A 13568-nucleotide genomic window follows, 5' to 3' on the forward strand; every position below is an offset into this window, starting at 1 on the left:
CTGTTCTTGGAATTCAAATGGTTTTCTTTCACAGCAACATAATTACTTCATTGAAGTTAAAACGTTCCATCCTCTCTCCCGCCATCTATTCACAAGCAATCAATTATTTCAGTCTCATTAGTTCATTAAGAAATATTTTTCTTAAAACAGATAATTTAAGATAACTTTCAGTAGTAAATTATCCAGTATAAATATCATTTCTACCCAACACCAATATTTGAAATAGTTTATTCTCTATTTTTCTTCGAGAACAATCTATTTTGGGTTGCTTTGTTCAGGTGAAAAACGATCTTCAATGTTCATAACTTCTTTATTTAAATATAAAAGTTGGAAAGGGACATTCAAGTTTCCAGTCTCCACACTGAACTTAAAAATATATTAATTATCAAGTGGAGTTAAACAAACCAAGTTGTATACTCCAGGAGGTAGAGGCCTTCAGCTTGTACTTATATACATATGCACATATAAATTCAGCGTTTCAATAAAAATAGATCAAGCAATGGCAAATTCTAAACGACTGTGACACGCACAGATGCCTAGCCTAATTTGCTTATCATAAACACAATAAACATAATCCTCTATGTGCTGTTGCGTGTTTATGTTCTAAAACTATCCAGTGGAGGGAAGAACAAAAGTAATTTTCCCACATTTAAACGTGCATGCTAATTTAGCTCTGCACGTTAATAATGCTCAGAGGTGAAGCAGTTCTTATCAATGAAATTATTTACAGCGAAAAAAGGGAAGCATGCCTAGGGGCTCTTAATATAAGATAGACGTAGAGGTGAACGGGACCTAATAAAAATAGATTAAATATATATATACACATATTTGTATACATATATACACACATGATAAAATTATAGTGAGCAGATTACCAGCAATTCCATCTCCTCGAGAAACAAAAGGACATGAACCTTTTGCTTTCTTAGCAACATATATTACCAGTGCAACTCAATTTAAACACTAATTTATTGAATTGGATAGCAATGTTAAGATGCTCATTCACCGGTCTGATTTCGGTTGAAGGATGTGACTGTCTGAGATTGTTTCGGGGCTCATTCAGGATTTTCTTGATAAAATATCTACATTATGGCTGTGTATCAAAAGGGTATTGATTTTTGTACAATAGCAATTTAATATTTAAGAAAACACAGGGCCATACTCGAAAAACACCCTATCCATCCCCTGCACTAACTAACTTGGTTAAATTCTCTATCTGTTCTGAGCCAAACAATTGCACAACATTTTGCAAAGCATTTTCAACTCTGGGAAAATACTTCTTCTAAAAGCACAACCATTTCACAAGATTAAAGGTTGCTAAAACAAGTTTGCCCCCAAGCATTATTCATCGTACACAAGCAGTGGCTGTTAAACTTCATTCATTAGTAAAATTACAGTGCACTCATGATTAACCTCAATAACTGCAAACTCTAGACTCCAGTGAAAAGCTACAATACATGTCCAGTAGTATGTATCTTCTGTTTTTACTCCCAGACCAGAGGAGATGGTGGCATTTCAGATGGCTGAGCCACTGTGGAACTAGGAAACCAAAGAAAAGACCAGAAAAATGTTAATAAAAATCACAAGAGAAATGCCATTTAGAGTTATTTTTTAATTTCTCACTTCCGTCAATTTATAGTGCTTACATTACGTACCAAGTCTAAGAAAACTATCATACATGTAAACTTCTTTGCATTATATACTGCACAGTTGTTAGCACCTCGTCACAATTCATACTTTTAGAGAGTAAATGTTCACTGTCCCAAATATTAGATATCTCAATCTCCTGATGATATATATTTCTACATATATTTCGGACAACCTGTTTTCAGTTCAAATCTCAAAAGACCAATATAAGTCCATAAAATAAAAAATAGCCCCTAACAAGTGTCTATTTATTTCTAGAACGGAAATAATTAAAAATAGGTAATTAAATTAAAAAGGTCTTCACATTTCCCTTTTTTATACAACACATTTTAATGCTTTAGGAACAACCAAAGGAAGGAGATAAAAGGCAATGCTTCATGATACATTAGCATACTGTTTGGTTCATAAGGTCTCAAATCTCACCTCTTCCCGTTCTACATCTGTCCCACCCTAGCATATCACACATATTATTTCTCATTCCCAAAAGTACGACTTTTTGTGTCCAAGGAGCAAGCAGTTTGGTGGAGGGGCTCCAATGCAATGTGTCTATATTGAGTGGATTGACTCCAAATCTTCTGTATTAGGGACACACAGACTGGTCTCATACATTGATCAACCACTTTCCTCCAAGGAAGATCCTTCCATTTCTACACAATGCCTCTTTTGTAAGAGTTACGATCAAGGTCTATGGTAATATGTAACAAACCATTCTTGGGGTCATAAGGAAGTGACCAACCTTGCACAACCCCAGTGTTGAGAGGGATAAGTTACTTACCTGTAATCCTGGTTCTCTTCCAGGGGTATACTCATCAAAGTCATAAGCACTGAATAATCTCCGCCCATGAGCGGGAACCCGGAACATATAACATAATACATATGTATGTGTAACTAGTAGAAAAGGAGTACATAGTACAAGAACACTATACACATATACATGTATAAACCTATAATATGCAGCCCTAAACATATTGAATAGGCTAAGAAAGCCCGAATTACATGCATTTCTCTGGTATGAAAATAACCCATGACATATATTGTAAGAGAAGGACATGTACAGCAATTGTATTCCGCAAAACAACCTTTTATTTTAGTCAAAGAAAACAGGTAATGATAGGCCATTAGCCTAAGAAAGACTGCATAAATAAATAACATCCCTGTACAGAAAAGGAAACTGGCACCTCACCTTTAAAGCCTCAGAGAATCTGAATACTTTGCCGTTAAGGCCTCCAGGGGAACTCCGCTCCCATCATGCACCACAGGTGACAGTTAGGTCAGTTCTTTTGTAAGGTATAAGAAACCAGTAGGAACCTGCATACAAAATGCAAGAATAAAACAGTAAACTGTTCCTGCTCGTCCGGGGAGGCGGGAGGGTGCTGTGGGACACCCCCGCGCCGCACGGCCACCAGCTGCTGCGTGTGCCCCTTAGCCTTGTCCCTGCCGCGCTGCCTGCCTCGCCGCCGGCTGACTCTGCTGTCGTTTGTTTTTAAATTGTTTTGTCCGACATTTGTGCTTGTCATACTGTTTTGTATTATACTGCTTTTCTTGCCCGTGTTAGCGTTTCTTTTCCTTTAGTGCCTGTTTATTTTTTCACCCTTTTCAGCTTGTGTCCTTCCTGTTTGGCCGCCTACCTCGCCGCCCTCCGTATTCCCTCCCCGCTCCCCGCTTCCCGCCACCACCGCAGACCCCGCCCCTTTTTTCCTTCTGTTCCCTCCCCGCTCCCGCCTCCCAGCTGCTCCGCCCACCCGCGCACTTCGCCTTTAAATGGCGACCGCGCAGCGGGCGCGCCGATTGTGCGCCGAAGGCGCGCCAAAGGTAAGCCCGTCTGCGCCCATCCGCGACCGGACCGCGCCCAGCGCCAGGACCCCTGGCCCACGAAGACCCCGACCGACCCGCCTGACGTACTCCGCCGCCACCCTCATCGCCCTCAACTCCGGCCGACTCCCAGATTGCCATCAAGCCACACCACGACGCACCCACGGACCTTTCAGCTGTCACGCCTGCAAGTTCACCTGCATCCGGACCTGCCTCACAACAGCACCCGCCAAGCCGAACACCAGCAGCACCCACCTCAAGTGCATCCTGCTCAACACCCGCTCCGTCCACAGACACGCCGTGGAACTCTGGAACCTCCTAGACGCCACAGCCCCTGACGTTGCCTTCCTCACGGAGACCTGGATGAATGCCACATCAGCTCCCGACATCGCCATCGCTATCCCGGAGGGCTACAAGATCGTCCGGAGGGACCGCAACGCCAACCAGATGGGAGGAGGCATCGCCATCATCCACAAGAACACCATCCGTCTCACGACCAGCACCGACAACACCCTGACCACCGCCGAACACCTGCATTTCCAGATCCACACCAACCCGAACACCACCCTCAGAGGCACCCTGATCTACCGACCCCCTGGACCACGCACACAATTCAGCGAGGACATCGCCGACTTCGTCAGCCCGCATGCCCTCCCCTCCGCTGACTACATCCTCCTGGGGGACCTCAACTTCCACCTGGAGAACAGCAACGACCGCAACACCACCACCCTGCTGGACAACCTCGCCAACCTGGGACTCAAGCAACTGGTGTCCACCCCCACCCACCTCGCCGGACACACACTCGACGCAGTCTTCTCTTCCAGCACAGACATCGACTTCAGCCACGCCACAGAGCTTCAATTGGACGGACCACAGCTGCGTCCACTTCACCTTCAAGAGAACGACGACCCACCACCACCAGCAACAGGCCGCCCGCAGAAGCTGGAACAAGGTCACAGCAGACCAGCTCGCCACCTCCCTGAGCCAGCACCCCCCTGCCAGCTCAGCGAACCCCAGCCAGGCCGCCGACAACCTCACGAAGTGGATCAGCATCTGCGCGGACGAGCTCGCCCCGCTGAGGACCCCGCCCAGCAGACCCGGAAGCAAGAAAGCCCCGTGGTTCACCGACGAACTCAAGAGCTCCAAGAAGAACTGCCGAGCCCTCGAGAAAGTCTGGAGAAGGGAACCTACACCGGACAACAGGACCTCCTTCAAACTCGCCACCCGGAAGCACCACCAGCTGATCCGCGCCGCCAAGAAAACAGCATTCAAGGAACGGCTGGACAACAACGCACACAACTGCAAGGAACTCTTCAACATCGTGAAAGAGCTTTCCAACCCCAGCGCAGGAAACAACGACATCACCCCATCGCAAGACCTCTGCAACTCTCTCGCTTCATACTTCCACAACAAGATCGCGGACATACACAACAGCTTCAACAACCAACCTACGCACACCATGACCGAACAGCCACCCCCCACCACCGCCCTCCACGCCTGGACCCCGGTCAGCACCGAAGACACCATCCGCACGATGAACTCCATCCACTCCGGATCACCGACTGACCCCTGCCCTCACCACGTCTTCAACAAGGCCGACGCTGTCATCGCACCCCACCTGCGAGACATCATCAACACATCATTCGACACCGCCACCTTCCCTGAGAGCTGGAAACACGCCGAACTCAGCGCCCTACTCAAGAAACCAACAGCGGACCCCACCGAACTCAAGAACTACCGCCCCATCTCGCTCCTCCCGTTTCCTACGAAAGTCATCGAGAAGACCGTCAACAAGCAGATGGCCGCCTTCCTCGAGACGAACGGATCCCTCGACCCCTCACAGTCCGGCTTCCGAGCCAATCACAGCACCGAGACCGCCCTCATCGCCGCCACCGATGACATCCGAGCCCTGATGGACAATGGGGAAACAGCGGCCCTCATCCTCCTAGACCTCTCCGCGGCTTTCGACACGGTCTGCCACCGCACCCTAGTACAGCGCCTCAGCAACATCGGAATCCAGGACAAGGCGCTGGAATGGATCATCTCCTTCCTCGACGGGAGAACACAGAGAGTCCGCCTACCACCGTACAAGTCAGAGGCCTCCGAAGTCATCTGCGGCGTCCCTCAAGGATCATCTCTGAGCCCCACCCTCTTCAACGTCTACATGAGCCCCCTCGCGGCCATCGTACGCAAACACAACCTCAGCATACTCTCCTACGCCGACGACACCCAGCTGATCCTCTCCCTGACCAACGACCCCGCCTCCGCCAGAGCCAACCTGCACGAAGGGATGAAAGAGGTAGCCGAGTGGATGACGACCAGCCGCCTGAAACTGAACTCTGACAAGACGGAGGTCCTCATCCTGGGCTCTTCCCCCTCCGCCTGGGACGACTCCTGGTGGCCTCCCGCCCTGGGCACCGCACCCAAACCGACAGACCATGCACGCAACCTGGGCTTCATCCTGGACTCCTCCCTCTCCATGACCAGGCAAGTCAACAACGTCTCCTCGGCGTGCTTCAACATCCTACGCATGCTACGGAAGATCTTCCGGTGGATCCCCACCGAGACCAGGAAGACCGTCACCCAGGCCCTCGTCACCAGCCGACTGGACTACGGCAACGCCCTCTACGCCGGTACCACCGCCAAGCTCCAGAAGAGACTCCAGCGGATCCAGAACGCCTCAGCCAGACTCATCCTCGACATCCCACGAACCAGCCACATCACCGGACATCTGAGAGACCTTCACTGGCTCCCCGTCAACAAAAGAATCACCTTCCGCCTCCTCACCCACGCACACAAAGCCCTACACGACCAAGGCCCGAGCTACCTCAACAGCCGGATCAACTTCTACGCTCCCAAACGCCACCTCCGATCAGCCAACCACGCCCTCGCCGCCGCCCCCCGCATCCGAAGAGCGACTACAGGAGGAAGGTCCTTCTCCTACCTGGCCGCCAAGACCTGGAACTCCCTCCCGACCGACCTGCGCCTGACCCAAGACCACCTCTCCTTCAGGAAGAAGCTGAAGACCTGGCTGTTCGAGCAGTAGCGGCACCCCCCCCCCCCCCCCCCACCCCCCAGCGCCTTGAGACCCTACGGGTATGTAGCGCGCTCTATAAGTGTCACTGATTGATTGATTGATTGCTTATGACTTTGATGAGTATACCCCTGGAAGAGAACCAGGATTACAGGTATATAACTTATCCTTCCTTTCCAGGGGATACTCATCCATAGTCATAAGCACTGAATAGAGTAGCAAGCTCATACTCACTTCCGAGCAAAAAACAGAAACCTATCTTGACATATACAATTTAAACAGTATTAGCAAACAAGTTTCTCAATGAGGCTTGCTCAACCTGAGCATCTGCCTGAGTATCCGTATCAAGACAGTAATGGCGAGTAAAAGTATGAACTGTTCGCCATGTAGCTGCTTTACAAATTTCTGCCATGGGGACATTCCTTAGGAGAGCAGTGGTAGAAGCTTTTCCCCTAATGGACTGTGCCCTTAGTCTGTTGGTCAACTGGTAGGACAGGAGAATACACAAAACAATCCATCTAGAAATGGATCTTTTGAAAGCTGCAGAACCTGTATTAACAGGTCCATAGTTAAAAAACGGTCTGACTTCCCCAGTGTCTTTGTTCTGTCCAGATAAAACTTAAGAACCCTCTTGAGATCTAGGGAATGTAAAGATCTTTCTGGAGGAGTTGCAGGATTTGGAAAGAACGTAGGCAAAGTTATAGTGTGGTTAATGTGAAAATCTGAAATTACTTTAGGCAAAAAACTAGGATGTGTTCATGAGAACCACCCTGTTAGCATGAAACACAGTAAAATGTTCCTTACACAAAGAGCCTGGATTTCGCTCACCCTGTGAGCGGAAGTGATGGCCACTAGGAACGCGACTTTCCATGTTAAATGTTGTAAGGAAGCTTTATGAATCGGCTCTAAAGGAGCCCCCATCAACTTTGTCAACACAATGTTAAGCTCCCATGGAGGAGAGGGAGATCTAACTGGTGGGTAAACCTTTCTCAAGCCTTCCAGAAAATCCTTCACCACTGGAATTCTAAAGAAAGAAGTCCGGTTGGGAGACTTTCTATAGGCTGCGATTGCTGCAAGGTGAACTTTAATAGAAGCAAACTGAAGCCCAGACTTCGCCAAATGCAGCAAATAAGGTAAAATCACCTGTTCCTGACCACGGATGGGATCGTGTCCATTGTTCACACACCAGAGGAAGAATCGTTTCCACTTGAAGGCATATGACTTCCTCGTGGAAGGACGTTTCGCTTCTTTAAGAATATCCATAAATGCTGAATTTAAGTGTAGGTGACCATATTGGATAACTTCAGGAGCCATGCTGTCAACCGGAGGGAGGACAGATTGGGGTGTAAAACTCTCCCTGCCTACTTGGATAGGAGATCCGGGCGACATGGCAACCTCTTGTGTGGCACTTTCGATAGTTGAAGAAGGTCCGGAAACCACCATTGGCGAGGCCACTCCAGGGCCATCAGAATCATCCTGGAGTTGGCCCTTTAAAATGTGTTGATTACTACTGGTATCAATGGGATTGGTGGAAAAGCGTACAGTAAGGATTAGTTACTTACCTGTAATCCTAGTTCTCTTCCAGGGGTATACTCATCAAAGTCATAAGCACTGAATAGGCCCGCCCACGTGCGGGACCCCGGAGCAATAGCCAATAATATGCATACATCTACATATATATATATATATAAATACATATAAATACGCATAAAATAACAATATATATATATAGATAATATGCATATACATATGCAGCCCAAAATAACCATACTAGGCTAAAAAATCTGCCATAATAGCCTGTAAAATCTTTACATTTGCTAAATAAAGACATATAAAACACATTATATGATAATGTAAAGAAGAAAACACTGCCTAGGTTTTCTTTGAAACACAAAAACCTTAATTTCCAAAGGTAAAAACAGGCAGGATCATAGAGGCAGCTTTAGCCTAGATAGGCTGCATTGTAACAACAGAAAAATCTGGCGCCGTGCCTTTAAGACCTCTGTGAGCCTCCAGGCTCCCATCATGCACCACAGGTGACAGTTAGGTCAGTTCTTTTGGACGGCGTATAACAGTGTGATAACTGCATGGGTAACATGTAAAAGAGATAGTTCTGATATTAGTCCGGGGAGGCGGGTGGGTGTGCTTATGACTTTGATGAGTATACCCCTGGAAGAGAACTAGGATTACAGGTAAGTAACTAATCCTTCTCTTCCAGGGGATACTCATCAATAGTCATAAGCACTGAATAGAGTAGCAAGCCCATCCCATACCCTGCGGACCAATATCAGACTCTCTAAACGGTACACTCATATAGACATTACCCAAACAAATTCCTCAGGGATGCTTGACCAACCTGAGCATCCGCCTGAGAATCAGAATCAAGGCAGTAATGGCGAGAAAAGGTGTGAACCGAACGCCATGTAGCTGCCTTACAAATTGCATGAACAGGAACATTTTTAAGCATTGCTATAGTAGCAGCCTTTCCTCTAGTGGAGTGAGCTCTCGGTCTACCCGGGAGCTGTTTTCGTGCCAACTGATAACAAAGCAAAATGCATGACACAATCCATCTAGAAATGGACCTCTTGGATGCAGGCAAGCCCGTATTCAGAGGACCGTAGTTTACAAACAAATGATCAGTCTTTCAAATACTTTTTGTTTTATCAAGGTAAAACTTCAAAACTCTTTTCAAATCCAAAGAGTGTAGAGCTTTTTCAGCTGAAGAGCTCGGATTAGCAAAAAACGTAGGTAGTGTCACTGATTGGTTAATGTGAAAATCCGAGATTACCTTAGGAAGGAATCTGGGATGTGTCCGAAGCACCACTCTATTCGCATGGAAAACGAGATAGGGTTCTGTAGCACAAAAGGCCTGAATCTCGCTCACCCTGCGCGCAGAAGTGATCGCTACAAGAAAGGACACCTTCCACGACAGATGTTGAAGGGAAGCCTTGTGTATAGGTTCGAATGGAGGACCCATCAATTTAGACAAAACCACATTAAGCTCCCAAGGAGGTGAGGGAGCCCTCACGGGAGGATACACTTTCCTGAGACCTTCGAGAAAATCCTTCACAACTGGCATTTGAAAGAAAGACACCTGGCCAGTGGACTTTCGATATGCAGTTTTTGCTGCCAGATGGACCTTAATAGAGGAATACTGCAAACCTGCTTTGGCCAAAGAAAGTAGGTATGGTAACAGTACCTGTTCCTGACCTCGAATCGGGTCATGTCCTTCAGCAGCACACCACATGAAAAACCGCTTCCACTTGAAAGCATACGTCTTTCTTGTAGAAGCTCTCCTCGCCTCTCTTAAAATGTGCATACAATCCTGTGAAAGGCCTAGATGTCCGTACTGGACGAACTCAGAACACTCCGCCGTTCTCCCTCGTCAGCAGATCCGGACAGCAGGGAAGCCTCCTGTGGGGCACTTTGGATAGATGCAGGAGATCCGGGTACCACCATTGGCGAGGCCAATCCGGAGCCACTAGAATCATGTCTGTCATCGACTTGTACAGTTTCTTGATCACCAAGGGAATGAGTGGAATCGGTGGAAATGCGTAGAGTAATTTCTCTGACCAGTCCATCCATAGAGCATTCCCCTTGGACCCTCGTTGTGGGTATCTGGACGCGAAGACGCGACATTTTGCGTTGTCGGCGTCCGCGAAGAGATCGATTTCTGGTGTCCCCCAGGCCTGGAAGACATCTCTTATCACTTCGTCTTTTAAGACCCAGTCGTGTGCATCTGCGAAGTGTCTGCTTAGATTGTCTGCTTGGACGTTGAGGACACCGGGCAGATGGACAGCTGAAATTGTCATACCCCGAGCCAGAAGCCACTTCCAGATTGCTTGCGCTTCCAGCGACATAGGTCTGGATCTCGTTCCGCCCTGCTTGTTCAGATAGTACATCGTTGTTGTATTGTCCGTCTGAACAAGCAGAGAGGATGACGTGAGTGCTGGGAAGAAAGCCTTGAGAGCCAGATGTACCGCTCTGAGTTCCAACATGTTTATGTGATACAGTCTTTCTTTCTCTGACCACACTCCTTGAACTTGAAGGGACCCCAGATGGGCGCCCCATCCCTGCAGGGACGCATCTGTCACCAGCGATCGTCTGGGCATGTCCTCTTGAAAAGGCACTCCCACTACCAGATGACTCCGCTGCATCCACCATCGAATGGAGATCCGTACTGACAGAGGTAGTGACAGCTGGTCTTCCCAACGGTTTGAAAACTGGGACCACTGATCCTCCAGCGACTGCTGTAGAGGTATCATGTGCAGCCTGGCGTTTGGAACGAGGAAAATGCAAGACGCCATGGACCCTAGCAGAGACGAGATCTGTCTGGCCGTTGGTCGAGTATTCTTTAGTAAGGTTTGACACTTGAGGAGAATAGAGGATAGTCTCTCCTCCGAAGGATACGCTTTTGCGTCTTTTGAGTCTAGAAGTGCGCCCAGATAGTGTGGGGTTGAGGATAGACTTTTTGAAGTTCACGTGCAGGCCCAACCTCCGCAGCTGATGTATGCAGAACGTGAGATGTCGTTGAAGCAGACTCGGGGACGCACTCTTTAGCAGCCAATCGTCTAGATAGGGATAGACGAAAATGTGTCTTTTCCTTAGGAAAGCCGCTACGACTGCCATGCACTTTGAGAAGGTGCGAGGAGCTGACTTTAGCCCGAAGGGCAAGACCGCGTACCGGTAATGACTGGTTTGTATGCAAAACCTTAGAAACTTCCGATGCTTTGGGGCGATGGGGATGTGATGGGGATGTGAAAATACGCATCTTGAAGATCTATGGAGCACATCCAGTCCCTTTGATGCAGAAGTGGAATTATTTGATGTAACGCCAGCATTCTGAACTTTTCTCGCCGAATGAACTGATTGAGGCACCTGAGATCTAGTATGGGCCTGAACTCCTTGTTTGGACCTTTCTTTGGAACTAGAAAGTATCGGGAGTATATGCCTTGTCGTCGCTGTGCCCTTGGGACTTCCTCAATGGCATTCTTTACAATTAATGTAGACACCTCCTGCTTCAAAATAAGAAGTCGATGGAACACAAAATTTTGAGGAGGAATGGAAGGTGGAGGAGACTTGAATCTGATTGCATATCCATTTTGCACAATATTCAGCACCCATTTGTCGTTTGTGATGTTTTTCCACTCGTCCAGGCAAAAACGAACACTTCCCCCCACCGGAGTGGGTAACGGGCTCAGGGGAAGCAAGCACTCACTGTTTTTGTTGCTGCTGCTTGTTTCCAGGTGCAGACTGTCTGGAAATGCCCCCTCTTCCTCTACCAGGATGACACTGGGAGAATTGAGATCTTCCCTGATTCTGCTGTGACGACCATTGAGGGGTTTGAACCCTCTGCTGGTTCTGTCTCCGATCATAAGGACGGTATTTTTTCTTAAAGCTGTCCTTTCTCTTTTCAAGACCAACAGCTCTCATAGTATCGAGCTCCGTCTTCATTCTTGACATCTCATCGTCAGCATGAGACCCAAAGAGCGATTTTCCATTGAACGGCAAATTCAAAATTCGGTGTTGAGCTTCAGGTTTAAGACCCGTAAGCCTTAGCCAAGCTGATCGTCTTGCACAGAGTCCATGGGCATAGCCATGTGTAGACAAGTCGGAAGCATCTGCAGCTGCGCTAATCACCTGGTTAGCCACTAGCCCTCCTTCCTGAAGGATTTCCAGAAAATCCTGCTTGTCTTCTTTTGGAAGTTTTGCTGTAAAACGAGACAAGGAATCCCAAAGAGAACGGTCATAGCGACCCAGTAAAGCGGAGGCGCTGGCAACCTTCATATAGGAAGCAGAAGTAGCACACATTTTCTTTCCTACTGAGTCCATAGCTTCACTGTCCTTATCAGGGGGCACAGAGGATGATGCCGCTCCTGTCTGATTCTTACGAGCCGCTGAGACGATGACTGAATCAGGTTGTGGCTCAGACCTCAGAAATAAAGGATCATTGTCCGGTGCTTTATATTTCTTTGCGATCCGCGAAGGAACTGCTCCTAAGGATGCCGGGGTTAAGAATTTGTGCTCCGCAGGTTCCAACAGACCCGGGACCAGAGGAAGCAAAGGCCTTGATGACAGCTTCTGATGTAAGGTCTCGAAGATGACCGTTGTCTTAGCAGTAGAGACAGACATCTCGATATGAAGTTTCCCTGCACCACGACAGAGAACCTCATTAAAGGTAATCACGTCATCAATTGGTGAAATCCTACTCGGAGGAGTTGATGACCGCGTTGGAGAGTAGTTCCTCTTTGAATTCGTAGACCTTGTCGAAGATCTAGTATCGCGTCTTCTGGAAGAGTGACGACGAGAAGACCTAGGAGATGGTGAAGCACGCCTCCTCTCCGATGGAGACTTTCTCGGTGGAGTACGCTCACGTCGTATCGCAGAGTGTACCACCCGTACCAGAGGTGACCTTAATCTAGCAGACACCGGAGACCTGGAACGAGACCTTGGAAGGTTAATTTTTCTAATCTTCCAGTCTCTGATCTCACCCAGCCATCGTGGAGAGATGTTAGCACCTGTAGGTGAAGGCGCTCTTGAAGGCTCTGGGGAGATTTGTACAATCCGCAACTCAGGTGAGGAAGAGGACCTCCCAGGAGACCCAGACACCTTAGAACGGTCTTTGGACACCGTTCTAGGCCGTTTTGCAGCAGGAGACGTCGACGACATCCTCTTCAACGTCGTCCTCGGCGTCTACTTCCTCGGCGGCGACTTCCTCGGCGGCGACCTCCTCGGCGGCGACCTCCTCGGAGGCGACCTCTTCGACGACGAATGCCTCTTCGGCGTCGACGTCAGGCGTTTCGACGGCGATGATTTTCTCGGCGTCGTGTGCCTCGACGTCGCATGACTGGGGCTCTTCGACGTCGAAACCTCTGCCCGGTTCGACGTCGACATCATGGCACCTCTCGACGGCGACCTTGACTGATGTTTCGAGCCTCTCGACGGCGACCGTCGACGTCGATGAGACGACGTCGAGTCCCGTCCCCTGCAAGTCGTAGGCGAGCCAGACCGGGACCGCCTACGCTCATGTCGCTTCTCACCTTGCTTCGACGGCAAATTCTTCTTCGACGGCGAG

At 48.4% G+C, this 13568-nt stretch overlaps 1 protein-coding gene across 1 annotated transcript in view; it reads right to left on the reverse strand.

Annotated features, from left to right (window-relative positions):
- Window positions 1–294: 294 nt before the first annotated feature.
- The window catches only part of NLK (nemo like kinase), a 996575-nt gene continuing 983301 nt past the window's right edge, over window positions 295–13568 (reverse strand). The window contains exon 11 of the mRNA XM_078679349.1: window positions 295–1539. Within this exon, the coding sequence (XP_078535475.1) occupies window positions 1485–1539 (55 nt within the window). The 3' untranslated portion in view covers window positions 295–1484. The remainder of the gene's footprint in view (window positions 1540–13568) is intronic.

Source organism: Lissotriton helveticus, chromosome 3_1 (genome assembly GCF_964261635.1).
Source record: "Lissotriton helveticus chromosome 3_1, aLisHel1.1, whole genome shotgun sequence".
Lineage (NCBI taxonomy): Eukaryota > Metazoa > Chordata > Amphibia > Caudata > Salamandridae > Lissotriton > Lissotriton helveticus.